The sequence below is a fragment of the Oryzias latipes genome, chromosome 5 (assembly GCF_002234675.1).
Source record: "Oryzias latipes chromosome 5, ASM223467v1".
NCBI lineage: Eukaryota > Metazoa > Chordata > Actinopteri > Beloniformes > Adrianichthyidae > Oryzias > Oryzias latipes.
In genome coordinates, this window is record NC_019863.2 from 29,880,631 (window position 1) to 29,908,507 (window position 27,877).

At 41.0% G+C, this 27,877-nt stretch overlaps 2 protein-coding genes across 3 annotated transcripts in view; both read right to left on the minus strand.

Moving 5' to 3' along the window:
- Positions 1–1,135: 1,135 nt before the first annotated feature.
- LOC101173460 (protein-glutamine gamma-glutamyltransferase 2) lies at positions 1,136–15,578 on the minus strand. Its single transcript, XM_023955253.1, has 13 exons — positions 15,451–15,578; positions 13,484–13,663; positions 10,739–10,954; positions 10,392–10,510; positions 9,945–10,073; positions 9,671–9,848; positions 8,670–8,802; positions 8,124–8,227; positions 7,798–8,037; positions 5,101–5,376; positions 4,851–5,011; positions 2,616–2,752; positions 1,136–1,364 (listed from the first exon to the last, which is right to left on the minus strand). The coding sequence occupies exons 1-13, from the start codon at positions 15,458–15,460 to the stop codon at positions 1,214–1,216; spliced, it is 2,034 nt and encodes a 677-aa protein (XP_023811021.1). The 5' UTR covers positions 15,461–15,578; the 3' UTR covers positions 1,136–1,213.
- A 3,219-nt stretch (positions 15,579–18,797) lies between these two features.
- Positions 18,798–27,877, minus strand: part of LOC101173699 — a 33,651-nt gene continuing 24,571 nt past the window's right edge. The window contains exons 11-24 of one of the 2 annotated variants that reach the window (XM_023955258.1): positions 27,231–27,369; positions 27,040–27,156; positions 26,722–26,919; positions 24,724–25,652; positions 24,306–24,552; positions 23,615–23,704; positions 22,512–22,736; positions 22,049–22,219; positions 21,571–21,748; positions 21,312–21,428; positions 21,002–21,241; positions 20,505–20,764; positions 19,484–19,548; positions 18,798–19,397 (exon numbers count right to left, since the gene is read on the minus strand). In XM_023955258.1, coding sequence (XP_023811026.1) covers positions 19,510–19,548; positions 20,505–20,764; positions 21,002–21,241; positions 21,312–21,428; positions 21,571–21,748; positions 22,049–22,219; positions 22,512–22,736; positions 23,615–23,704; positions 24,306–24,552; positions 24,724–25,652; positions 26,722–26,919; positions 27,040–27,156; positions 27,231–27,369 — 2,950 coding nt within the window. In that variant the 3' untranslated portion in view covers positions 18,798–19,397; positions 19,484–19,509. Of the gene's footprint in view, positions 19,398–19,483; positions 19,549–20,504; positions 20,765–21,001; positions 21,242–21,311; positions 21,429–21,570; positions 21,749–22,048; positions 22,220–22,511; positions 22,737–23,614; positions 23,705–24,305; positions 24,556–24,723; positions 25,653–26,721; positions 26,920–27,039; positions 27,157–27,230; positions 27,370–27,877 lie in introns of both variants that reach the window. The other variant, XM_023955257.1, reaches the window with a different exon arrangement.

Sequence of the window (27,877 nt, forward strand, 5' to 3'; positions counted from 1 at the left end):
TCTGTGTGGGTGCCGCCCATTTCATGACATCAACCAAGTGCCAGCCTCGACAGCGTGTCTGAGTTTCGCCCACGAAAACAAACATCCACATTTTGGGAAAGATGGATGAAAAATGAAAATATGTTACTGCTCACCGCTAGCTCTGTGGAGGAAGTGGGTGTTTGTGTGATAGCCTAGTGGCGGTGCTGGGAGCGCATATTCTTGTGGAAGGGGCTGTTCCTCACTTTGTGAGCCACTTTGTGAGCCACTGGGGCGACAGTGGCTCAGGTGGTTGAGCGGGTCGTCCAATGATCGAAGGGTTGGCGGTTCGATCCCCGCTCCCTCCAGCCAAAATGTCGTTGTGTCCTTGGGCAAGACACCTCACCCTCCTTGCCTCCAGTGTGGCTCCACTGGTGTGTGGATGTGTATGAATGATCCCGGTGATGGTCAGAGGGGCCGTAGGCGCGAAATGGCAGCCACGCCTCTGTCAGTCTGCCCCAGGGCAGCTGTGGCTACAACCATAGCTTACCATCACCAAGTATGAATGAGGAGTGAATGAATAATGGACACAATGTAAGCGCTTTGGGTGTCTTGAAAAGCGCAGATAAATCCAATCCATTATTATTATTATTATTATTTTGTGACATCACATTGGGAGAACCCACTGGTTTTCGTGGATTTGAGGGACTGGTGCTTAGGGAGCAGGTTTTTGTGAGGAATGAATACACATAACGAAGGAGGGTCTAAGGGCAGGGATGTCTAGTTTAGTTTAGTCAGTTTGTTAGTTCAATTTAGTATTTTCCTATTGAATTCTATGTATTCATGATCCTTTTGATTTTATGTTTTACTTTTCAATTACTGATACAAAGCCCATCGAGACGACTGTTGTTGTGAATTTGGGCTTTACAAATAAAATTGAATTGAATCGAACTTTAAGCTCAGAAAGTGCATGATATAGGCCCTGTAAGAAATTGTACACAAAGTTTTAAGAAAGTGATATTACTGATTTATGACAGGGGCCTGCAGGCCAATGGAAATTGGATTGCAGGCCGCATTTGGTCCAGGGGCCGGACTTTGGGCAGCCTGCTTTAGATTTTCAAAAGACGTAACACAGGAACAGAAGAAGAAAACTACAATAACTTTGAGGCGACAAACCTTTGCATGCAGGTTTTACATTGATTATGCATTTGTTTATTGCTATACTGCAAACATTTTAATGACAATTATCGAGGCTTTACTTTCCAATGATGACGTTTCTGTAGCCTTTGACGTGACACAGTTTGTTACTGTCAAAGTCGACCACGAGCTTCCTCAGCCCCGAGTGGCTGGGAGTGAAGTAGATTTTCACTTTGGCGTCTTCACCGGGTCCCACAGTGGAGCTCAGCCTGGAAGGTAAATATTTAAGTTTCACGACTGCGAATGCAGCAGCAGGACTTTATCACAATACTCAAATGGCGTAAACATGTAAAAAGGTCTTTGACCAAAACTTATGACGCCTGTGACTATTTATGTAAGCAAAACACTGCAGACAAGAAAGATCCAAACAAAGATTACATATGTCCTACAATCAGAAAGCCGATGCTGCATTAATGTGCTGCACTTAAAAGAGTGATTGTTGCTTAACACAATGAACTCACACAAATGGCTTTCTGCAAATGTTACTGTTGAGCGTTTTTATTATTTTTTCTCAAACTCAAACTCAAACTCAAACTTTATTTATTTATATAGCGCCTTTCATTTTGGTTAAAAACACAAAGCGCTTAACATAAAAATCTCATCATCTCATCATATTTAGTTTCCTGTAGAAGTCCCTGCAGTGTCTCTATGCAATAAGGGGCTTCCTTCCTGGAGAAGACCATCCATCCCAACACTAAAACATGCCAGAGTTCCATTCATTTTCATGGGGACCAACAAACTAGCATGGATAAAATAATTCACCGATTCTGCAGGAGTTTGACCAAAGGAGGGAATTGAATCACAATCCCCTTTTTTCCTGGCAGGAACTTCCTTTCCAATGGAACTCTGAGCAAATTAGTAAAATCTTTACAACATGCATAAAAATACAATTATAAAATAACCAAAAAAAGTCAGCATCGCTGCTGACTTGGCTTTACTGTTTAGTGGTCAAATTGATGCTTGTAGCAAACTCAAATCCTATTAAAAAAACAAACTACAGCTCCCAGCATCCTCAGCGCACACTTCCTGGAAGCCACATATGTGACTCATTCATTCAGTCAACCACAGCATACGTAAGAACTGCGCTGAGTGAAACTCAGTGCAAAGTGCTACTCTGCCTTCCTTCCCGGGCGTTGTATTTGGACCGGATCTTCTGTCTCCTGACCCTGTTTCGGACTCTGTTTGCCTGCCCCGACCATCGCCTGGATCTTGACTACCCTTGTGTCTCCTCTGATGATGTCATGCCTGCTTTTGACCCCTGCCTGCCTGACCCTGATTTAGCTTTATGGACTATTTCCCGAGCTAACCTGCTGCATTTGGATCCAGCAATCTGCCTGTTCTTGTGACACGATGAAGGGTTACAGATTGTTACAGTACTCCAGTGATTTCAGAAAAACCAAAAGGTTTTTTAAGTTCCAAAATTATTGCTTTCAGTTTAAAAAAAAAAGAGCTCGTTCAACCTTTCAGAAAGGACGTGTCCGCCGGTCAGGTTGGCTCCCTCGATGCTGAAGCAGCAGTTCTCCAGCGGTTCTGGTAGCGGGTTCTGCAAGGTGATCTCCGCAGCAAGCTTCCTGTTCTCCTTTGGCTCTCCCAGGATCTGTGGGGAAACATTCACCTCTTTGTCACCAAATACTTAATAATTTTGCCCAAACAAGGCAACAATATCATACAAAAGGAGGACAATTTTAGATTCTGAGCTTTCTGAACATCTTGAAACCATCATGTTCTCCTGAGCTGCCAGACCTCCAGCAGCTGCTGCCAATTAGGCCATTTTCACGCTGTCTTTCCTCCTCATCAGCCTTAAGACTCTCACCTGTTCTGAGCTGCAGGTATTCCTCTTATTTACTTTGCTTCCCAGCCAGTTTGTTGTAACTTGTGCCCACATCCAAGCATGGTTATTGTATGTACAATACAGTTGCTGACTTTTTTTCTTTTCTGTATTTGGACCTGGCCCTGCCTGTACATTTATCAACTTTTCTGACCTTTGTTTAGTGATTGCTTGCTGGATTAACGCCACCACCAACCTCATAATTCTGCCCAGAGATTGCTAAACATTCACCTGAACCTCTTAACATTTCTGAAATATCTGCCACTTGCTGAGCTTTTTCAAATAGGCTCTGTTCTGCACCTGAGTCTCTGTCTTTCTGGGTGGTCCATCCTAAACCTTTACAGTAACTTTGGAATTAAAAATCCTGCTCCAATGGAAAAAGGTGTGTTTTTAACATGTTCTTGTAGCAGTTTTCTGATGGAAGACCTTTTTAAGGAAAGCATAAGGTTGCATTTCTGGGTATTTCTTTAAATTGTGGATCAGGAGCAGACAAAAAAATACAGTTTGTAAAAGCTTGTATCTTTGACGTGGAAGCTACTGAGGCAGGCCACAAGCTCCCTCCTCCACTCCTTTCTGATTCTTCCACTTGCAGACAAATAGATCCATGTACGTCTTTGTTTTTATCTTCTGAGCTTGGGTCGGGTTCAAAACTGTACGGCTGAATGGCTTCAATATTGCTGCATTGCTAATGTTAGGTTTGGGTTGTGAGGGCCGTAAGCTAGCAGGACAGAGTGCAAACAAAGGGAAGATGGACAGTGGGGGACGGGCTTACTCATACCAACAGTCCTGCCAGCAACTCAGAGGCGAATTTCTAAACTGCTGCCGCTCTGCAGAAGCTAAGTCATAGAAAACAACACAGGTTTTCTTTGGGCTAAAAATGGCATAATCATATTCAAAAGATTTTTGAAAAAAGATCAGAAGGATAATCAGAGTGGGACTTTAAACATCAAGTTAAAAATAACTTTAAAACATTTCCTTTAAAATAACAAGAGAACATCAGCTTCTGATAAAATGCAGAGAAACATGGAAGGAGGATCTATTTAGTTATTTATGACAATGTTTGGTGACTAACTTCAGCTTCAAAACATTGAACTGTTGTATGATTAATGCACATTAAAAGGATGCCTTTAAAGGACTGCTTCTCAAAGTCCAGATCTGATCAACGGTTGTAAAGTACAAAGGACAAAATAAAAAGCTTTTGGCTGTGACTGATGCTTACATTTCTTATGTTCTCTCGCTCCATATTTCCTACATTCCTCCTCCTTTGTCACCCGATACTCACCACTAAGTCTTTGCAGTTTCTCTTCCTGAGCTTTAACCTCCACTCTTGTCAGCATGCTGCAGAAACAGTGGGGTGTTGCACCTTCAGCTCTTCAGCATTAAGAGTTGTCCTTGAGACTTAAATCTAATCACTTGACTTAACCGTGCACTCTCACTCGCCTCAGAGTGGCTGCAACATCTGCTGGCCTCTGCTTACTCCAGTTCTATTAAAGCAATAGGCTAACGTCGAGTCAACCCATATGGCAGCACTTTCCCAGAGCTTCCTCGCTTCAGTATCAACCTCTAATCAAGACTTGGACTAAATCCCTGTTCCTACCCCGGCCTCTCATGTAAATGGAAAACTAAGAAGACTAAGAAATAAAAATAAAAGTGAAGGAAAAGTAAGGCAATAAATATGTAATAAAAGATTAAGAAGAAAAGTGAGAGGCATGGTTTTTTTATGGTGTGACCGTCAGAAGCAAGCGATTCTAATGTTGGCCTACAAAAACATAAGCCGAGACGTTTCTCTTGTGCTTTCTGGATCCTCTTAGACCTCTTTTGTGATTCCCTTTCACATGACCCCATCCTTTCCCCATCCCATACTCACTCTGACTTTGATTTCTGGATTCTCCAGCACAATATGTCTCACTGCCAGTATGGCCTCCTTTGTGGAGTAGTCCACCACCAGAGCTGCCAGACGAATCAGGTTGTCCTCTGTGAGATGGCTGCCGTACTTGGAATAGTTCAGCCTCAGTGGAATTCGTCTTTCTAGAAAAACGCATCCGAAATCAAATGAAGGCCGGCAGGGCTCATTTTGGAATCATTGCAGTGTTATTTCTGAAGATGACTTGGGTTACCTGCACCTGGTGAGAGGCCCACATTGAGCAGGTCCTTAAATCCACAGTTCTCCCCCAGAGTGCCATTATAGGACTCAGCACAGGATCCAAACACCAGGCGACACATCTTCTCACTTTGTGTGTTGTTAGTAACGACAGCAAACACGTCAAAGTCACAGCCCTTCTTCATGTCAGATGTCACTTTGATGGCGAGGTGGAGGCCATCATTCTGAAGCTGCTGGAGCAGCTTGTTCTGGTGGTTGGCCTTCGTAAAAGCTTCCCGTTCCTCATCAGATCCTGGAATTATAGAGGCAGAAGCATCAAGTACAAAATGCTATGTGCTATGCAATATTATATGATTACCCTCCTGGTTTGAAAAGTCTTAGTGACTCAATAGTACAATAAACTGGTGACAAAACATTTCTTCAGTGTTAGGGGATTTGGTATAAACTCAAGGGAAATAAAAGCAAAATACGTTTTGAATGAGCTTGTTGTTGTCTCTGGTTTACAGTTTTTCTCAGTCGCTTTAGTGCAATTCTCAGATCAGAATGAAATTCCCAAAACTATTTGTTCAATCTTCACATCATGATGTCACTTGTGTACATCATATAAGCAGTTTCTCACTTCTTTGAACAAGTTGCAATTGCTTTGGTACATCCATGCAAATGATTATGTACAATTCTCTTTTCTTTGCTACATTGTCAATTATTTATGTCATGTTGATCAAAATGTATTATACAGTTCACTGTGCAATAGTCTTACTCCTCAAAACACCTAGTCATTAGTTCATCGTATAAGTCATTAACTGCAAAATGGTTGACCACGTTGTCATAATGTGACAAACATATTTCGCTGCATTGCAAGAGAGGATATTCGCTGTGATGTGGATGAGAATTTGTGGCCTAACATACAGGAACGACAAGAGGTGTAGGAAGACCACACCAATTCCTATGTACTGCCTGTACTGTAGTACAGAATATTGTCCTATCATTTTTTTCCCCTTTGTGTTACTGTTTGCAGTGGGTTTTTTTCTATGTTGGTATGACATGGTCTGTCAACAAATTATAATGTGAACAATAAAAGTATAAATGTGAATCTTGTCCAGTCTCTTGCAATCAAACAAAAAAGGTATAACTAACATTTTACAATAATTGTCATCAAAACCTTAGCCATAGTTTACATCAGAACCTCCCTCTAAAGTACACAGTTATATTGACAACATGACTAAGTAATTTGACTGTCGTGTTCGTAGACAATGACACAAGAACTTGACATTCTGATGGCACTGACATGTTCAATGACATAAAGACTTAGTTTTGAGAGATGAACCAAAGATTTTGAGCAAGTTACAGGCTTTTGCAAGAAATCCATAGTGTTTTGCTGTTTGCACAAATTGTTTTGAGAAATGCACACGCGTATTTGCAAACTTAAGATAAGATAAGATAAGATATTCCTTTATTAGTCCCACGATGGGGAAATTTCCTTATTGCGGCAGCAGTACAGGAACAGAGAGCAGTATATAAAAGAAAAAGACTATGGAGTAAGTATAAAAACCTATATACACAATATACACACATACATTCCAAAATAACTTCAATTCTGATCTGAGAATTGTACTAAAGCGACTGAGAAAAACTGCGTAATCATAAAAGACAAAAAAATTATTATTGCAAAAAAAGTAGAATTGAAGCTTTTACAAGTCTATTAGCAGCCAGTTAGTAGGACTAAGTGCATTTCTAGTGAAATGCTCCAGAAAACATCCACAAACAAACTTAATCTCAGGAGGTGGACACACTGACATGTAGAATCAATGCTTTAACATGCACCCCTACGGATGCTGTGGGTTTTTAGGTTGTTCTGGCCTGGAGGCACGTTAAGAGGAGCAGATGCATCGTAAGGGGAGCACATATGTGTCTTGTAGGTCCCTTGAGGTCTATTTCATAAGATGTACAGAAAATGATATGTAACATGTGGTAAGTGTATTGTGAAGTTTTTGCAAGACAAATGGAAGTTGCATGCATTTATGATGTACAGGTGATGCTGTCGTACAGTACCCTTACACAGCACTAAGGTACTGGCTTCTTACTGACTCAATTCACATACGCACGGGGTGTGTACATGATACGTAAGTGCTCGTAGGACTCCCTTAGGATGTCCACACAAACTGCAGCCTGATTGTCCAAATTACTCATTTCTGCACGCAAGGAACACGCACTTATCACATGAACTGCCCTAACGGGCCTGCAGCTCACATTCTTTACCCTTGTGTGTCATATAAATGTCTGTAATGACTTGTTGCCTGCAGCATGCCTGGATAACAAATAGTGTGCATGCGAGCCCTTCACAGGTTTGCTTATTTCCTCTTTGCAGACAGCTCGTATCCGCCTGTAGGGGAAGTTGTGACTCGGGCTTAAGCTGTGAGTTTTTGCTTCTTCCACAGCAGAACTCAAAGTCCCACCATGTGGGTTGTAGAAACTTATGTCTGAGTGGCGCCCAGCCAAAAGGATCCATGACTTTTACTAATAAGAAAAATCTGGGTTTTTTTAGGATTTCTTTCTGCAGGAGATTCCTGCTTCTTATGCTACCTTCTTCTACTGCGTCTCCACCATGGCTGGTGGGCCTCCACTTGTTCAGTTCTGAACTTTGTAAACCAAAGTACCAAAAATTAAATAGAAATGAATGACACCCAACCTACAGATGTTAATAAGTGTTCTCTACCTTCAGGGTACTTGTAGAGATGAGTGATGTCTTCTCTGGCATCACTTCCCACTTTCTTTGTGCTGATCTTCTGACCTACCACAGTAGCTGTAGTAACCTTGGAGGTGCTGCCGTCTTTTTTCTTCATGAATGTGACGACATCGGCATTGACCTCAGCAAACACAAAGGGAGCATCATATTTGAAGGTAAGCTCGCCTTCTTTGATGGCCTTCACAGGGATGGGGCCGCAGCAGTACACTCCTGATGGAGGGATCCATCGTTAGAGCTAAAATATTTGTAAAATGGTGAAACAAACGTGAAGTAATTTAAAAGTTTTTACTTGTTACCTTCACTTTTTTCCTGGGGTGTGGGGTCACTGACCTGCCAGCCGTTAAAGTCAGCTTTAAGGTCAGGCCTGGTCATCCAGTTCTCAATCCAGCAGTGAAAATTCCTGCGTTCAGAACAAAACAGATAAGCTAGAAAGTGACTCCTGTTAAAACATACCATTATTTTTATTTTTATTTTTTTCAGTCACATGCACTATAACTGCAGAGGGTTAGAATTCAGTGTGTCAACCCAGTTGGACAGCTAAACATTGCTAAGTGTTGCTGGTCTTTCATGTACTGCCAAACAGCTGCAACAAGCACAAACACAGACTTAATGAGACTCCCAAAGGCACTCTGGGGTGCAGAGTCTGGCATACTTCTAGGACGCTTTAAGAGAGAGTATGTGCACATCAGACTGGTTACTAATCTTTGCAGGCAACCTGTGAGAACTCAGTAATCAGCCTTTAGCAGGCATGGACTTAAACTACAGAAAAAAAAAGGTTAATTACATGCTTTTTTGCAATGTTTTGCAAAAATGGAGAATGTGCAAGTTCAAAGATGTCTGACCAGATCATGTCTCTGGACTGGACTAGCTCCCCATTTTCATCAATGTAGCGCTCAATGGTCAGGTTGCTGTTGGTGTCGTGTGCAGACAGGAAGTTTGTTACGACTCTGCAAGGTATGCCCAGAGCTCTGGAGACTGACAATACCAAAAAAACAGCACAATAAGATCCATGAAGACTTTTTGAAGGAGCAAAATAAAACTTTTTGAATGCATGTATTATTTTTTCAGGGTTATATTCATACTGGAGAAGTCCGTTGGTCCCGACCGAGTCCACTTAATTTGGTCCGGATCAAGTCCTGAACCTTGGTTTGGTTTATACTGACTGCTGTCTACCAAACATTTCTGATTCGAACAAAAGTCTGTCAACAAAACGATATAACGAAGTATTTCCACAGTCACTGGCCAAGAATCCTTGTTGGGAAAGTTAACTGATTCAAACTTTATATGAACATCTCTATCAGCGTCAGATGAAACTCTTTGACTGCTGCTTTGGTATGGCGGAGGCATGCTGCGAGGCGGTGGCTAAGGAGATGTCGGCTAAGAAGGTATTCTGATAAGTATTTATGGCATTTAAATTGTAGGGAAAACGGCTTGAAAGGCAATGAGTATCACGTTTAAAGTCCTTTTAATGAGCCTGACCACATTGCATGAGTTGTTGTGTCTTATCGTTGCTCCATATTTGTCCGCGGCTCTCTGTTTACATCGTAACGCCGCTACCGTGGCCGTTTTGGATCAGTTGTCCACGTTTTGGATCAGTTGTCCACGCTCCTAAACAAAGCGAAGCTCAGTCTGATTGGAAACAAACCAAGACCACCTCTAAAGATGGGTCCGAGAGCAGTTCCTGGTCCCAGACCATGATTCACTTGGATGCATTCAGACTGGAAATTGGTTCTGGATTATCGGGAAAACAAACTCTGGTTCACTTAAAGCAAACCAAATGTGTCCAGCCTGAATACACCCTCATGCAGGTTTGTTCATTTTCTCACTTTCCTTGCCATCATACCTGAACAGGCCACTGCCGCAAAGACCCAGCACTGTCCAAAGCGTACTGGCTGACATGCTTGGGAGTCCCAGTTACGGAGAATTTCCACACTTCCCCGCCAAAGAAAAGGACTCACACCGCCATCGTAGCCACCTGACCATTTCCCAAGCAACACCCCCTTGTCATCATTACAATTCACCTGCAAAGCAATGAAAAAAAGACATTAACACAACCTTTTCATATCGATTTGGGGTACTGGGAAAAAAAAAATCTAAAATGAAGGGGCAGATCTTACCATAGCACTCAGCACACGGGACACATAAATGGGATTTCTCCTTCCTGAACAGTCTTTTCCCGGATTACGCAAGTACTTAGGGTTGGAATCCAGAATCCTCAGACAGATATCCAGGATTCCACTTTCAAACTGCACAACAACAAAACAAACGCTTCACTTTAGAAGTGATAAAGGTAAAACAATGATCAATTATAAAGAGTTCAAGCAAAACTTTTCTGAAAAAGGGAAGTCTGTCATCTTATATAATCACTTCTAAAGCAAAAGTTGCGCTGTTTTAGTCTGCTCTGTGGTTTTCAGTGAAAGATCCTGCATTAGCCGACACACTTAGCTTTTGTTGGAATGAGAATGATCAGACTCATTCATGACCTTATTGAAATGATGGATCACTTGACTGAGATCATAAAGGAAGACAAAAAGGGCTGAGATTTTCACTGTTAGTGTTGGTACCTGGCCAAAATTCCAGGGTGTGGGTTGAGGAAACTGGTGGCTCCCTCGAAAGATGATTCCATCCTGTGACAAGACATACTCTTCCAAACTCTTCTCATCGTCCAGAAACACGTCATCCGCTGTTGTCAAAGGGTCAAAAGAAATGACATGTCAATGCAAGTAGCGACAGGAACATGACTGATGTAACCTGGTGTTCACTTCTTAAGTAAATAGTTTTCCTTTCAACTTGATCTCCAACAATTCCCGTGTGTGATTTGTCCGCAGCTGCTCCTGCCTATAGCTGTGAAACACGATCATCACAGCCTTTCAGCCCCCCTCCTGACAGACAGCTCATCACTTATGTTTACCTGGGCACCAAGGGTTAAAGAGCAGTATAAATTCAATCTTCGACTGTCCCACAGTCAGGGTGTAGCGGCCAATGGGTGCATTGGGGGAGGAGCAGATTTGCAGGGCCACCATGTCTCCAGGAGGACTGGTGACTGCAGCGCTCCAGCGGGAAGTGTCGACGTCTGGAGACAGTCCAAAGGAGGCTCTGGTGCCATACTGCTCAGAGGGTTGAGGACCTGGAGACGACATTGATCAAAAAAATCAAGCAAAGTGAAATAAACAGTTTTACTTTCTCTCAAATATCTGAAAACTCGATCATGCACAGATATCTTTATGGTTTTTTAGAGTCCATAAAGGACAACCCTTCACTTCAATCATCTCCATCCCCTCCAATGCACAGGAAGTCTTTCCCTAAGTCAGGAATTTCCAACTTTAGTCCTTAAGACTGCAAGCTTATTTAGCGACTGACATATTGAAGTCCCACTCCGATCATCTTTTCATCTGTTGTAAGTGTTCCCAGTGGTCTTTTAATTAAGATTATGTCGTGTTTAGCCAAAAATCTAAAAGCCTGTCGTTTTGTTGATGTTGTCTATTAAGAAATTTGTCCATGAGTTGTGGCGTGAGCTGTTGGCGCGGAGTAAGCCCGCCCCCATCATCCATCTGTTTACATGCTTTCCCTCTAGCTTACAACCGCTTTCAGCCAGAATCCAGCTCTGACAAGGCAAATGAAGATGTACATGGATCTATTTGTCTGCCAGTGAATGCATCAGAATGGAGCTTGTGGCTTGTCGTAACAGCTTCTACATCACACTTTCACACTTTTGCCAACAACAATTTCTGTCCGTTCCTGATTCAAAATGATTTATATCAAGAATGTCATGGTTTGAGTTTGTTGTGTCTTATTTTTCGTTTTAGTTCTTGTTCTTTCTTGTTTGGTTCTGTTTCCTGTTTTATTTTGAAAGGTTTCCTGTCTTGTCTTGTTTCTTGAGTTTTACTTCCTTTGGTCCCCATCTGCCCTGATCGTGTTCACCTGTGTCTTGTCTACCCTGTCTGTATTTAAGTCTTGTCTCTGCCTTCCTCCTGTGCTGGTCCATTAGCTCTGTCTTGGTGTTCTTGTTCCATGTTCCTCGCCACAGTAAGTTTTGTTTCCTTTGTCATCCTGCTCTGCAGCACTTTTTGTTTGTTGGCCATTAAACCCCCTTGCCCTTGAACCTTGTGCCTCCGCCTCTGCATCTGGGTCCTACCGGCTCTCGAACCAACCCCTCACCGTGACAAAGAATTATTCAGATATGCAATTTTAAGCTTAATTTTCTTAATATATGTCCTCCGAAAAATGCTACAAGCACCTGTTGAAAACCCCAAAAACACAGTTTTTTTGGAGTGGGTCTTTAAGCCCTCTGGAGATCTTGATGAGGAGGTTAACTATGTGTCCTCGTGGAGATACAGAGATTACTAACAAAGTGCCTTAAGGACCAGGGTCACACTCACAGAGATGCAACAGTTTGCAGCAAAAACTTAAATAAAGCTCCTAACTTTCCACTTTCCCATTTCCAAAAACACTCCAAGCTGAACTAAGAGTTTTAAGAATAGTTTCCATGGGTCTGGAGGTGACAAAATGTGACACATTACTCAGAGGGGTCGGTGAAAAACTGAAGGCTTATTCGAGATAAGAATGAGAACCTAATTGTTAATTTATGAGAGGCTGTTTGTTTAATTCGTCTACAATTTGTGTTATCGCAAGTTGAATCACTGCAATTTTCTTCCAATAATTTTGCCTCCAGTGTCGCACACTGCTGCAGCATGGTCACATCTCTCAGCCATCAATATCCCCTTAAAATCAACTTTCTGTTTGCTTAGAGCCACAACCGACGCCTTCAGAATTGTTTTTGAAGCTTGACAGAGTTATCAGTGATTGTACACCCGCTTCCTTCTCTGACAAGCAACATTTCCCTGCCAGATGTGTTGTAGTTCTTGGCGTGCTGCGCGTCGTCTCACATAAGTGGTTTATCTCAATTCTACAAGGGTAGACAAATGGTTATTGGTGTTAAATTCCAGGAAACATGGTCTTCAGATTCCAACATAAACAGGAAAGTATTTAAGAAGTGGGAAAACATCTGCAGATCATCCTCCAAAAACATTTACAAAAAGCAGAAGAGTCACTTACAGATAGACTTCAATGAAAACTGTGTTTTTGGTGTTTTTAACAGGTTTTTGTGACATCCATTCATTCATCATCTTATAATCCGTTTATCCCCTTTCGGGGTCACGGGGCGGAGCCTATCCCAACCACTTGTGGGCGAAGGCCTGGGGACCGCTGGACAGGTCGCCAGTCTGTTTTTGTGATATTTTTCTGATAATGGAGGACATATTTATAGAGAAAAGTAATTTTAAAATGAAAAAATTCCATTTGAAAACGATTCACCTTGTTTGGCACCAACAGTCACACCTCAGAAGTGAATAAAACTCCTGCCGGTCTGCATAAACTATGTTCTGGAATACAACAGTTTTTTTTTTCTATTTAGCCTTAAAAACGGCATAATCATAATTAAAAGACAGCAGGGAATAGTTTATAAGATGATCGGGTCTTTTGAAAACTAAAGAAGATTATGCCTCTTTCCAACCTCAAAGCTGCAAATTTATCACCTATTTCTACATTTATTCAAAAATGAAGTTCATTGTTCAGAGTTTTATGAAAATGAATACCTAAACACATTACTTTAGCCTTTTCATTCAATATTTAGAGCACAGCATCCATATGAAATCACCTGTTTCTGCTACAAAGCTGAGGGAGCTGACGCCAGGCTGGAAGCTTCCCGAGCGCAGGTACAGGCTGATGGTGAAGGGCTGGCCTCTCCTCACGATGAGCCTGTCCACGCCGTTCAGATCAGTCCGATGGTCGGTGTTGTTAAACTGGCACTCCAGGTCCAAGCGTTCAATGTCCACAGCTGCAGAGACAGGAACCTAAAATTGAGGGGTTTTTCCAGAGGATGCTGCAGTTTCCTCTGGTTTAAATGAGCATTTGCCACACATCTAACTTATTATCTACAAATACATCATTTTTTAAACCTTAACATTCATCGTAAAGCATTGATTCTTAAAAATATTCACCATTATCATTTTTACTACCACAAAGCCCAACAAAAACTCCAGCTGATAAATAACATTTGAACCTTTAAAAAGTTTCCTAAAATGATAAAAAAGACTACTGGGATCTAAAGGTCATTGAAAATAAATGAATTTTCATATCTAGCATTCATCTGCAAAATATTAGGATATTTAAGATGATTTTCACCAGTCAATTTTCATGTACTGATTTAACAGAAGGTTCATTCAGAACCACTGAGAGATCATTCTTTAATGATCGTATGCTTCATTCTTTAAGAAAAGTCCAGGAAAGCAGGTTGAGGGGGGGTGCTGATTTCAGGCCTGGGCTTGATCTAACTAAACAAAGACACAACTGCAAAGCCTTCCTGCTGGGCTTATTACCCAGTCTTTATTATGGTCTGGATGTTTTATGTGCTTGGCATCTTAAGCGAAAACACACTGCATCCAGATCATTACAAGGTATTTGATGTTGAGCGTGTACAATTGCTTAAAATATGGTCTTCCAAAAATACGAGCATGACACCAGAGCGCTGTTTCTATTGAAGAGATAATTGAGAAACCACCTGGAGAGCCGGGATTTACTGTGAAGTCCATGAAACCTGACAGGGAAGGTGGAAAATGCAGTTAATTGGAACCTCATGAAAATCTGTCATTCAAAACCAGATGAACGCTCAAAATAAAGCAGAAGGCAGATGTCCTCATTTCTGTAGTGATGCACAGACATTCTTTGGATTGAGCAATTAGAAAAAAAGGATTTAAAAAAAGGAAAATAACGTTCAGCCCAATGCGCTCATTTTAAGTGAAGCAGCTTCCAAATGTTACACATTTTAAGACATAATGCTGCACTGTAAATGCATGAGATTCCCTCTCATGCTTGACTGTTTCACCAGAAACCACTTTTAGGCCTTAGAGGGAATTTTAAGCTAAACTTGTCATCCCGGAAAAACAAACATGCAAACACTCTGAAGTTGAATGCAGTGAACATGTTGACCTCAACTCTCCTTGACTTCAAATGCACTCTTTGTGCACAGAACAGGAGGTGGCTGTCACTCGTGAGGATGATGCAAAACAAGTTTTTCCTTAAATTTAGTGTTTTCTTGACCTTTAAAATCCAGACAAGAAAGTTAGCACGCAGACTGTAAACAGCAGGAAACCAGCAAAGTGAGTGCATTCATCACCACCTCTCTGTTCTGTACACCATATCTGTAACGCTGCTCAACAAACATGTTTGCAGCAGCTTTCCTCACATTCCTTGTGCATTTCACTTTCTGAATCCACACTCGCGTGAGAACTCCAGTGGATTCTCTGAAAGAAGAGAAGCAGATTTTTTTTTTCTCTCTTTGGGGGCACAAAGTTGACTTGACTGTAGACACGCGGGTGCATAAATATAGACTCTATCAGGGAAAGCTGCAGCTGCTCTCTGCTGCTACACAAGCATCAGATGCTCAAACAGGACTGAAGCCATTTTACGAGGATTAACACTTCATTATTAGGAAAATCTACTTCAGGACTCGCAAAAGTCCAGAGCTTTTAGAAGGAGAGACTTAAAGAAAAGTTAAACAGCAAAAATGAAAAGGTTTTACCATAGTAGCCCAATGCCTACTATAAGTATGAGAAAAGTACTCACATTGAGCCATGACTCCAGTGAAGCAAGATATGAACAAACGTCCAGCCCTGTGAAGCAAACAGTGTCTTCCTGCCGTTAGGTCGGGCTTATTTCTACCCCCTTTGTCAGGCTCAGACGGGTGGTGGGTGTGACGAGACCCTCCTCAAAAACACACGCACACACGCACACACTCCAATTTTAAACTGAAGGCTAACTCTGAACTTGTCCTGCAGACAGAACGCTAAAACACTCACCAAGTGTTGCAACTTTTTCCTCTTCATGATGTTTCAGGCTTCCTTCTGGCGTCTAATGTTGATGTCAATAAATTCATACAGACTCAAATGACTAAGCTGAATTACCCATCAGCCTTTTTTCATTCATGTTTGTGCTTTACTGTAAGTGTGTTTCGTCATAGTCTTGTTGTGGGCTCTGACTGTGTCATCATGTCAACCTGCTTTTGATAGGCAGATTTTTTTAGTTGTAGTTATTCTGAAGCTCACTGTGACTCTTCTCATGACAACACAGGGCGGTTTGCAACTGCCGTCATCACACCTCTTGTGGGTTACTTCGAAGCGTTGCCTTCGCTCTCATTACGCCATGAAAACTTTAATGAAACGTGATAAAACGTTTGAGGATAAATAAAACAATACAAAATAACACAAAAACAAGCACAACAAAAAGCTTGTTTCCGCTTGTCAAGGAAAGAGTCAAAGGTTTTGTTTTTGCAGCTCTTTCTCCCATCTTGAACTCTTAACTGCTGCAACCTCGTGAACAAAAGACGTGCTCACCTGCGGCCAACATTAAAAGTCTCAAATTCTTGTGGGAATAATCATATTCTTCTGAGCATGCTTCAATAAAAATTCACTGTCCATTCCACAAACAACAAGAAAAGTACATACATTTAAGCTGCATTTACTCACGCAGACCTCCAATTCTGTCAATTTTGTTTGCATTTTATCGAAATAGAAAATCTGTTTTTGCACTTTTACGGAAGAAACTTATCCTCTTAACCTGATCTCTCAAATATTGTTAATAAGGTCATTTATTACCATATTGTCACCTTATTTATAAATCAAATTAAACTGCATTTGTATAGCCCTTTCCCAAATAATTTGACTCATAGTGCTTTACATGAAAACGTTTTCCAGTTTTACAAACCAAAAGCGACACAAAAGACCTTTAGGGAAAAAAAAATAATTACTATAAAGCATGAGCAATGCCCAAAGTGCAAATCAGAAATACTTTTTGGTTTGGCTTCTGCAGGTGTCATTAAGAAAGAGACAAGCACTTACTGGAGAAATTAATTATTGATAAAAGATTCATAACACCCCAGGAACTTCAAGACAAACATGGAATAAATAACTTCTTGGAATATCAGCAACTTAAATCTATTTTTACAAAAAAGTTTAAAAACAAAGACAACGATTTAAAGCCACCAGACGTAGTTACCCCTCTGATTAATTTCTCACTGAATAAAACTCTCTCCAAAATATACAAACTCTTATGCAATGTAGATAATAATATTTCACTTCCGATAATTAAATGGGATGCAGATTTGAGCATCAGCACAGATGAAAGCTTCTAGTCAGAACTTTGTCTAAACACCTTTAAGCTGACGAAAAGTCCAAATCTGCAGCTAATCCATTTCAAAACTCTTCACAGGATTCACTACACTGGACAGAGGATGTTCAAGATGGGTCTCAGTAACTCAGACATTTGCGAGCACTGTGATAATAATCTACCCGACAGCTACATGCACGCACTGTGGTTCTGCACACCTGTCCAGGCTCTCTGGCAGCAGGTATGTGCCGATCTATCAGTCTGGCTTAAGGTTTTTTTTCACATTCCATCATCCATTTTAGAAGAACATAAATACTCACTTGAGCACAGGTGTTAGCTCACCTTTGCACAAATAGTTGGCGTGACTGAAGGAAATATTTCACACTAGTTGGTTTAAAGGCATAAGTGTGCGTGTGTGAACGATATTTGTATTTCGTACATGTTGACATGTGAACGTTTTTGGAGCCAACAGGTATGTTTATAACATCGGAGTGTGTGTGTGGACAGGCCCCGCCCTTATAGACTTGTATTCCATCTGAACCTCACTGTACTGAGTATAACCATCCAGAAACTTGTTGCTTTGTGCTGCTTCATGGTTTTACCCCCCCCCCCCTATAATCACCCTCCTACCCCCCCCTCTCTCTAACATCCCTCTCTTTTCTTCCCTCCTTTCCTTTTCCGTCCGTTCCAACACAAAAGATTTTCAAATATGATTAAAATTAATAAAGTTTGGCCTGAATTACAAAAGGGGTTTATGCAGACATACCTCTGGTTTGTCTGAAGAGTCATAACCCCTGTTGTTAAAGTAAAATATGTCCAACACAAGAGGCCCTCAGCTTTCATCTGTTTGCCTAGCTGTTGGACAGGACAAGTTAGAAAGAAAAAATAAATAAATAAGAAAGTGACAAGTAACACTTTACAGTTTTGTTGGAGGGATTTTTTATGGTTAAGAATTACTTTAACTTATCAATAACTAGTCATCTGTAACTGTCAGGAAGTCATTTGCACAGCACTGATGACATTTAAGGTCGAACATTTTTAGCAGTTATTATCTGCGTCAAGAAGTTTATCTTCAATTGAAGGGATTCACACTGGTCCCATCACTACAAATAAATATAAGATTTTCCAGACCTTCAAATCATGTTATCCTTTGTTATCATCTTATCCTTTTAATAAGGTGTTTTGGCACAAATGAATGGAGATTGGAAGATTTTGTAGAGTTTATCTGTTGTCTATGTTTGGTCTATCCTTTGGTCAAATTGGGCACAATGTTTCCTTCAAAAAAAAAAACTATATATGTTTGTTCATAGTATAATAACAAACACTAAAACAGAACGAGCAATATGAAAGTTTTCCTTTAAATTTTTTGGTGTCTCTGTTTGGGGGGTGGGGGAGGTTGGCATTTGGCATTTGTCCTGCGGTTCGGGCGAAGATGGGCATTCCATCACGAATGTGAAAGCGGTGGTTAACAGATTTCAATTCTTCAAAGCACTCACAGGAGCAGACGGCCTGTCTTTCCAAAACAAATGTTGCAACCAATTCAAGTTTTAGTACAGAAGAGGGGAAGGGTGTGAGATGTTGGAGAAGAAGAACCAGAAGGAAATGATGAGAATGTAAAAAACAAAACATCTCAAAATCAACAGTTTTTAGTTTATCTCAACGAGCAACTTTAGGAGAAAATGCTGCTGTCTCCTTTACAGAAGGACATTAATTCAATTATCAAAACTTCTGTGTTTGGAAAAGCATTTAAAAGGCACTTGATAAAATTATTTCATCTATTTTAAATACACCAGGGACTGACAAGGACAAACATTTCAATAACTCTTTATTACAAAAAAATGGAAAATGTAATTACAATTTTGCTACATCAAAGCAAACAGAAAGCAATTGTTTGTTATGAGAAAAATGACATTTCTAACAGAACGGATGTTTAAACTGTTACTTAAAACAAAATACTTAGTGGAACAAATTTCAATTTTAGGGAAAGAATCAAAATGTTTTGTAGTTAGAAGAATTAATTTATGTTTGTCAGGAGAACACAAAATAATATCAAAAACAACACAATTATGTGTAAATTACTGGCTAATATTTTCAAACTGCAATATAACTTAGTGTAAAATTTGATTATGAAGAGTCAAAGCAGACTTTGTAGCAATGCAGTCGTTTTTAATTGTGTTGTTAAACTAATTTACAACAGATCACAGTCTATAACTGTTAAAAAAAACACATTTCTCTGTAATTTCACAATAAAAAGAGCAAATTCTACAAAAATGTCCAACCCAATGTCGGGGTATTTGCGATCATCTTTATTTACAGAATGGTGACAGATCGGAGAAACAGCTGGACTGTTTGGCGAGTGTGTGTAAATACTGCCGTCTCCAAGACTGATGCTGAGACATCTCACATACCTACAGTAAAGAGGATAAATGTTTAGATTACACAAAAGAATGGAATACGATCCATATGCAACCAGGGCCAACTTTTTAATATTTACCTCAAAATGCTTTAAACCTCCACGAGTCAAACCTCAGTAGATTTCCCAGCACCAGAGTCTTGAACCTAAAATATGAATGAAAACTGTTATCAAACTGAACAGAAAAAATGTGTGAAAATTGAACCACTTGTGTTTTCATGAACCCTTGTGTGATCCTAACTTTATGTTTACTCAAAAACTACTTGCCTAACCAGATTCCCCAAATAAAGTGACTTCATTGAATTTTGAATCTATACTTTACTTTCTGAACTGAATTCAATTGACTTTAATTCATTCTTCCTCATATTTTTTGTTACACAACACACGAAGATAATCGCCACTGAACACTTTTTTTTTACACAAACCAAGCGTCATAAGAGTTTTTTTTTACAGGTTTATTATTGTCATCAAATATATATTAACTAAATACTTCTGACTAAACTACATTGAAAGGGAGTAAAAAATCGTTTTCAACAGTTTAAATTGATTTTAGAAAGTGAATTAGAAAAGTATTTTTTCTTATTACACAACAAAACAACAAAACGTTGCTTTGACCTGCTTTAAAAAAATTACAATATCAACTTTTTAGCACATGTGCACAACAGCTTTTGTATTGCTGTCTGTCTTCCAGAGACAGAACTGGAACCTTTTAGTTCAGACTGACCCAGCTGCAGCCTCTGGAGGATCTGGTGTGTGCATGTGTGAAGATGTGTAGCTGTGAAGATCTGCAGGCGTGTAGGTGTGTAGATGTGCAGGTGTGCATGTGTGTAGGCGTGTAGGTCTGTAAGCTTGCAGGTGTCTGTATCTGTGAATTACAGAAAGTTTGTGTGTTGTCTTTGAAAACCAGAAAAAAAATTCAAATGCTTTTAAAATCAATTTAAAATCAATTGAAATCAATCAAATCCACCCAAACAAATAGACCTAAATCTGAATTTCAGCAGATCCGCCTGTAAATCAATGCCAGACAGCTTTGTGCAGAAAACAGTGGTTTTTTTGTGTGATTTTATTTGAAGAAATAAACTTTTAAGACTTCTTCTTGCACCTTGCTGCTGAATGATGGATCCTTGTTCCAGTGCAGTGCTTTGTGTTTGGGCTTGGGTGCAACAGGTGGTTGTGTTTTCACAGCAGGTCCCGCCTTTGAAACGACTGTGGGAGCCTCAGCCGGAGGGCGAGTCTTTTTGGGGGTGGAGGAGGCGCACACCGAGGAGGATTCATCCATCCCTGCTCCCACCGCTGACCGGAAGCTGTGGCCTGAACTGCTGAGGCCACAGACGCTCTCTCCTGAAGAGTCAGAGCTGTCCACTGGAAAGGAAACACAACCCACTTTTAAAGCTTGCTGGAGACACATTCACAAAGAATAAAAACAAAAAGAAACCACAACATAAATCTGTTTAACAGAATGCCGTCAGGGATTCAAACAGGCATTTGACCCCACATTGTTTTGGGTCTTTGACACAGGATATCCACAGACTGGTCAAAACAACCCTTTTCAGGGGTCACACTCAGTCAAGACACGTTAAAATAAAGAGTTTTACTCACACAACAAATTGTGACTGTCGCTCTCCTGGTCCAAGTCATCCTCCTCCAGAGACCCAGGAGGTGACGCATATCCTCCGTCTGAAACCACCCTCCGCTTTGGCAAACGCACATACCCTTCAGGAGACAAGGACCCTCGTCCCGAGGAAGAGGAGGAAGCGGAGCTGCTGCCATAACCGATCGATTTCGGTCTCGCCCCCGAGGGCTGAACTTTACTCCCGCATGGCAGAAGCACCTTGTTTTCTGAGAAAACCCATGTTGTAAGGAAAGTATAACCAGATGTAAAGACTTTTCTACTGAGCAAACCGATTACCTCTTCCCATCAGTGCGTAGTTAATGGCTCTGTCGTGAATAGCTGCCTCACTGGGCTGGATGTCAATGAACGGCTTGTTTCCAATACCCAGGAACACTCTTTCCTGCATGCGAACCTCTGAAAACACCCAAAGCTTCATTAATATCAAGAACTGTTCTTTAAACACACATGAATTCAACACTTTATAATCAAAAACAATCAAATAGTTAATATAGTGATGTGTTTTTCTCATTATATATGTTAATGAGTGACACAGTACCTCTGTTATGTATGGCCTGCTCCCACAGGATCTGTTCCAGCTCTCTGGTCCAGGCCTCCTTCACCTCCCTGCTGGCTGCCTGCAGTGTGTATGTGTCCTCACTCTTCCTCTTTCTGAACCAGATCTCAAAGCACAAACCGCTGTCTCCACTGTTCTGGGTCATGCCTATGTCAGATGTCTAAAAGCAGAAATAAACTTCAGCTTACAAGTTACAAGTCCATCCAAACGCTCTATCAAAGTCTGATCATCTTATGATCTGCTTTCAAAGCGTTCCCAGTGGTCTTTTACTTATGATTAGGCTGTTTTTAACCTGATTAAAAAAAAACGTTTTTTTTTTTGGTTTATTTCTCTATAGAAGTCCATGATATTTTAGGTTCTTGGAGCCACTTCCTGTTTGGGACGCCAAAGGTGAGGGGTGACTCAGTTCTCATACACAGACAATGGTCTGTGTGTGTATCGACTGTATGCGTGTGAGTACCTTAAATGACTGTTTGTAGACATATGTGTCATTTCCCGTATCTGTCTTCCTGGTTTTGCTGAAGAGAATGAGTTCTTGGAAAAGGAAAACGTGACGGAAACATTTCTTTTTTCTGAACGTCACCATGAACTCGTCTTGGCGCAGCAGCTGCCCCTGCTCCTTCAGGTTCACCTGTAGGGCATGAAAGGTAAAGGCCAGACTGTTACTGTACAGTTTCTGCAGAAAGTGAGCCTTCATTCCACAAAACCATCTGCTTTAAATCAAACGTGTCTTTATATCTTAGAAAAATTCCCTGTAAGGAACGACATGTACACCCCTCCCTTACATTCCATCTATGATAAAAGTACATTTCTCATTCTGTTAGATGCCACACTGATCCAGAATGTTAATGTTATTGCCAAAAAAAGTTCAAAAATATAGACGAATACATGGGATGCGGAATGCTCTGTGAGGTTGTGCTTACGTCACAGTGGCGGATGGCGTCCATGGCCAGCAGGTTGTTGCCATGGCGCAGCTGGAAGTTGATGACTTCCATGGCTGCCGTGATTTCAGAGACCTCTCTGGTCTGTTCAGGTGTGCACTCCCTCATCATGTCCTGCAGCAGCAAACTGTACTTACTGATGCGCTGCACGGGCTTCAGCAGGTACGACCACAAGTCCATTTTATCACCCAGCTTCAGCTGCTTCTGCTGGAGAGCCCCAAGAGGACACAGAGGATCAATCGTGAGACAGCCATCAAATATAATGTGATGAACGTGAAAAACAGAAATGAATTCAATCAAAAAAAAACTTTTAGGTAAAAGGGGAATAGTTTGTTCAAAATCAATTAGGTTAAACAGATCATAAGCAACAGTTTCTTGGCTTTTTCTGACATCACCAGTATTTTGATAGATAGATAGATAGATAGATAGATAGATAGATAGATAGATAGATAGATAGATAGATAGATAGATAGATAGATAGATAGATAGATAGATAGATAGATAGATAGATAGATAGATAGATAGATAGATAGATAGATAGATAGATAGATAGATAGATAGATAGATAGATAGATAGATAGATAGATAGATAGAAGGTCAGTGCTACAGGCCGATAGTCTTAGTTTTCCTCAGGATGCTTGACTTTGGGGAGAGGAACAATACATGAGGTCTTCCAGAGAGATGGGACATTCAGGTTTAGGTTGAAAAGATGCTTAAGAGGAGACCCAAGCTCATTTGCACAAGTTTTCAACAATCTGGGACTCATTCGGTCTGGACCTGGTGCCTTCCTGACATTCAGTCTCTGTTCATTCGTGTCACATTGTGAAACTTCTTGTTTATCCCTTGTGCTATCTTAGATGACCCCCCCCCTTCCATTGACATGTTCTCCCTACCATGACAAAGGTGGATAAAGGTGGAAAGATTTCATGTAATCCATGGACACCAGTGAAGATCACAAATCATTGAGGAAAAAAGGTTCAGAGAACTGTCTAGTGGGTCTAGATGACCCCACTCCCAACGTTAAAGTGCCTAGGATAACACAAGGGTTACATGGAAATGAAAAAAAAGGTTCTGAATTATCCCACCTTGAAGAAACTGTGTCCGTGATTGATGAGGAGACTGTCGGACTGCGGCTTGTTCTTGCTGTAGAGGGCATACAAAGCAAAGCTCTCCCTCTACAACAAAAGACATTTGTTGTTTATGTTAGTTATGGTTCTTGCAAAGAAATATTCATTTTCCTAACCCAAATGACAACAAGGAGCTGCTTGTTATATCAGCTTGGACCTCAAATAAGCTAAATATCAGCTGGTGAATGATGTTTAGAAGCTTAAATCACATCTGTCTCCATGTATCGCACATCTGGAGGGACTTTCTCAGCAGATGATCGTGTGTAAGCATGCACAATCACTGAGTCAAGCAGCGAACTTTGGCTCATCGTTCCGTTAAATCTACACGTGCCAAAACAGGCTCATGCACTGAGAAATATGTGAAGAAAAGTGGTTCTTGCTTTAAAAACCCACTTTGATTAAAAATTGTGTTTTTGACATGTTCTTGTGGCTCTTTACTCATGATGGAGAACATATATTATGAAAATTAAGCTTTTTCTGCTTAAAAATCAAAGCTGCATTTTTTTAGTTTTTTTTAATTCAAATTGTGAAAAAATAAAAAAAACATTTATTTTGGAAAAGATTGTATTACTCCGCTCCATTCTCATGCATCCATGTATCTCTTTGGTATTCTGCCATGAAGTCACTTCAAAGAATAAACGTAGCTTACATGTCGCAGAAAACAGCGTCCCACGCGGAGGGGTTCACTCAGGCAGCCTTCCAGCTCCTCCAGGAAGTGATGGTGATGGAAGTCGTGGAGTTTCTCTAAATTACCAAAGACGCTCCCCCTCTGACCCCTGAGGTCTTGCGGGACGTCGGGCCTCTCCAGCTCGGGGAAGTAATGTTCTCGGACGTACCCCAGGGCCTTGACGTACTCCCGCTCTGTGGACAGCAGCTCTTCCAAAATCCTCCGTGCTCTTCTGTGCCGATGGCAGGAAATGAAAAATGCAAAAGACCAATTCATGCGACATTACAGATTCAGAAGACTGCACATTGTGTTGACCTTTTTTCTTGTGGAATTATTGTGAAACCAAATCACACATGGATGTGAACACGCACTGTTACAGATAATGAGGAGGGTCACTTACAGAAGACTGCTGTTGTTGTTCTCTGTTGTTAATGTCTCAGGACTCCTCAAATCTTTACAGGAAACTGTGAGTTCCCCCCGTTTCCCGTCATCACTGTCTCCTCTTGTCTCATTGCCTTTCTGTGGTGGTGAAAGACTGTCCTGATGCAGGGTGTGGATGGTCGGCATGTTTTCATCTAGGGACTGTGTCCTGCTGTGACAGTGTTTGTGTCTGATGACTGCAGGTAGAAAACTTGACGCGCTCGTTGCACGTGAGCCCTCACTGAGGGAGCGGCCCAAGTTGTGGTGAAGCAGCAAACCCTTTGGCCCCTTTGTGGTCCTCAGGTCCGATTCACTGTGGTGATCTCTTGGTCTCCGTTTGCCTTCCGGATGGCAGCCAAAGATTTGTGTAAAAACTTGAGTCTCTGCAGCATTTTTTAGAAGTGGTTCAGGAAGCTGCAGTGATTTGGAGTCTTGGTTTGGAGTTTCTTTAAGCTCAGTTTTAGAATCGTGCTTTGGGTGCAGAACAGCAGTGCTGCCTGTGGTGTAGGCCCCCTCTGTTTGGAAGATTGGCTGCAGGATTGAAGAGCCTTCAGCCTCTTCCAGCTCACTCCTTCTTCCCTTTATCTCATTTTCTTTCCCTGGAGGGTTCACAGCTGCGGTCTGTGGGATCTGGTTCTTATCTTTGCCTCGTTTTTTCCTCTGCACCTCCTCTAGACGCTGCTTGACTTCCTGGCATCGCACCCGGGCTGCATTCCACGTTTTCATCATCCCAGAGGCCCCTGGACCCACAGTGCAGGCTTTAGCTCTCAGAGCCTGGAAGTTGGAGTCAGAGAATTCACCTCCTAATCGCTCCTTATACAGTTGGAGAGTGCTCAGGGTCTGCGTTGTCCAACAGCCCTCCCCTATCTGCTCCACAAACTGGCCACATTCTTTTGCAGCAGCAGCAGCCTAAAAGAAGTCAGTTAAAGAAAAGAAAGTGCATATAAGTAAAGCTGCCGGCGGCAATGTACGGCCTGCAGGGACAACCCACCCCTGCCACCCCTTTCACTATAGCTGAGCGCCTGCTACAAGCCCCTCACTCTCCTCGTCTGCCCCCTGCCAAAAAACACCCACTTTTTTTTATTACAGCTTTTCTGTTGAGTTTATCTCCATAGCAACCATTTTCTTTTTTGGTACCCTGGGGCTGACGAACAGGTCTATGTCATTTTTAGAAGAATCTGCAAAAACAAACGTTTGGATCTCCTTGACAACTGAGGTTTTATTGTTTCATTCAGTTTGAGCCAGGGATTCATCTATCAAATTTTTACAATATTCTAGTTAAGATTAAAGTAATAAACAAGGAAAATACCACTTTTGCGAGATTGCCACACTAACGCCATTTAAAATCTAAAACGTATAACTACATTTTTTATCAAGCAGCTTCCCAATGATGCTCCAGGAGTTACGGAGGGAATGAAATCCCTGGTACGAGTTTACATTTCTACAAGATACTAAAAGGGATTTTGTTTTTTAAAAATTCAAGATTGAGGCCTCTTCCCAAGGTCGAAGGTCAAAGAAACATCGGTTGTGGTTGTAGATTTCGGCTGGCGGCATTTGTGTAAAATTCCATGAAGTTATCTTGATCAAACGTTGTTTTTTCCCGCATTGTGGAAAAATTTGAAAATTGCCGAATTTCATACTTTGCTACAAAATGGCCACCAAGCCATAGCTCCTGTGGCCATCCCATAATAATTTTAAAACACCCTTTGGATAAAATACCTGTGCTTTAGTTTCATTAGTGGATTTTGAAATATCACCCACAAGAGATTTTTTCCTGGTTTCTTCTGCTGTGATGTCATTGTTTATTTGCGGGGGTCAAACACTAAGGCCAAAATTCATTTTCAACGGGTATTTGTGAGGAAAGTTTTGTGGTGGGGGGCAACATTTTCACTTAAAGGCGCAGTAAGAAAGAAGAATTGTGAAAACAATATGCTTTCTTTTTCCTGAAGTTAAAAAAGGAGAAAAAAAAAACACAAACCTGCTCACAAAAAGTGTAAACCTGAACCATTGAGTTCAGTTCTTTCTGCCGCCGTTCTGCCCGTAACATGAAGTCTTCCATGTTGGATTTAAAAGTGCTCACAAGAGTGCGTAAAATGTCTGCAGCAGGACAGGAGTTGCTGGTTCCAGTGATTTCCTCTGCCTCCCTTACATAAGTCAAAGCGTGCTGTTGCTTCTCCTGTAGAAAACATGGAAGACATTTATAACCTTCTGAGTAAAAATCTAAAAATTAAGGAGTTAAAGGTTTCCAGATAAGGAGATGTGTTTTTTTCCTTTGACAACTTTAGTTTTGCGATACCTTTGAAAGAGCAAAGAAGAGGCTGAAATCCTGAAAGGTTTTTTTAACGTCTGTGTCATCTGTTGTGCAGAAGTCCTTCAGGCTCTGTTCACCCTCTGTGCTGAACCACATCCCAGCCTGCAACACGCCACAGCAGTTACGCAATCATCCAGTGGAACTATACAAACACGTCAGATTTGAATAAAACTCACCGTGATGACTTCTGCTTCAGTCTCTCTGATCTTCAGCAGGACCTCCAGGTGTTGCAGTGACTCGTTTGACCTCATCACTAGCGTGTGCAGTTTTTCCTCCACTTGGTTGTACAGACTTGTCGCGGACTCTAAAGCATCCCTGCACAGAAGGAGGAAGAACAAAGAAGAGATGAACTTCAGTGTTTACCCTAAAACGGATCATAAAGTGACATTTTTATGATGGAGATTAGATTTGATTTTGTTGGAAATATTGTGTAAACTAAAATAATCCACAGAAATGTGGATAAATATTTCTGAATCTACGTTCAAAAGCTTTATTGCTTTATTGAAATGTGTTGAAAATGAAGATGAGATGCTACAACAACAACACATACAACTTTTTTTTCTTTTTTTAATTTCTGCTCTGATTTTCAAAATAAAAGTTGTTTATAAAAGTATTTATTAATTTTCTCCGTGAATGATATTATTGTTCAGAAAATGTTTCTTCCCCTCATTTTTACTGACGCTGTTTAAGCCTTGAGGCTCAATGAGTCAAATTATTGTATTTTTTGGCGAGTCGAGGGACGCTCCATCTGCCTGAATGTCAAAGGGTGGTACCAAGTGCAGAATGCACAGCGTTACACAACAGATCATTAAGGCTGATGACA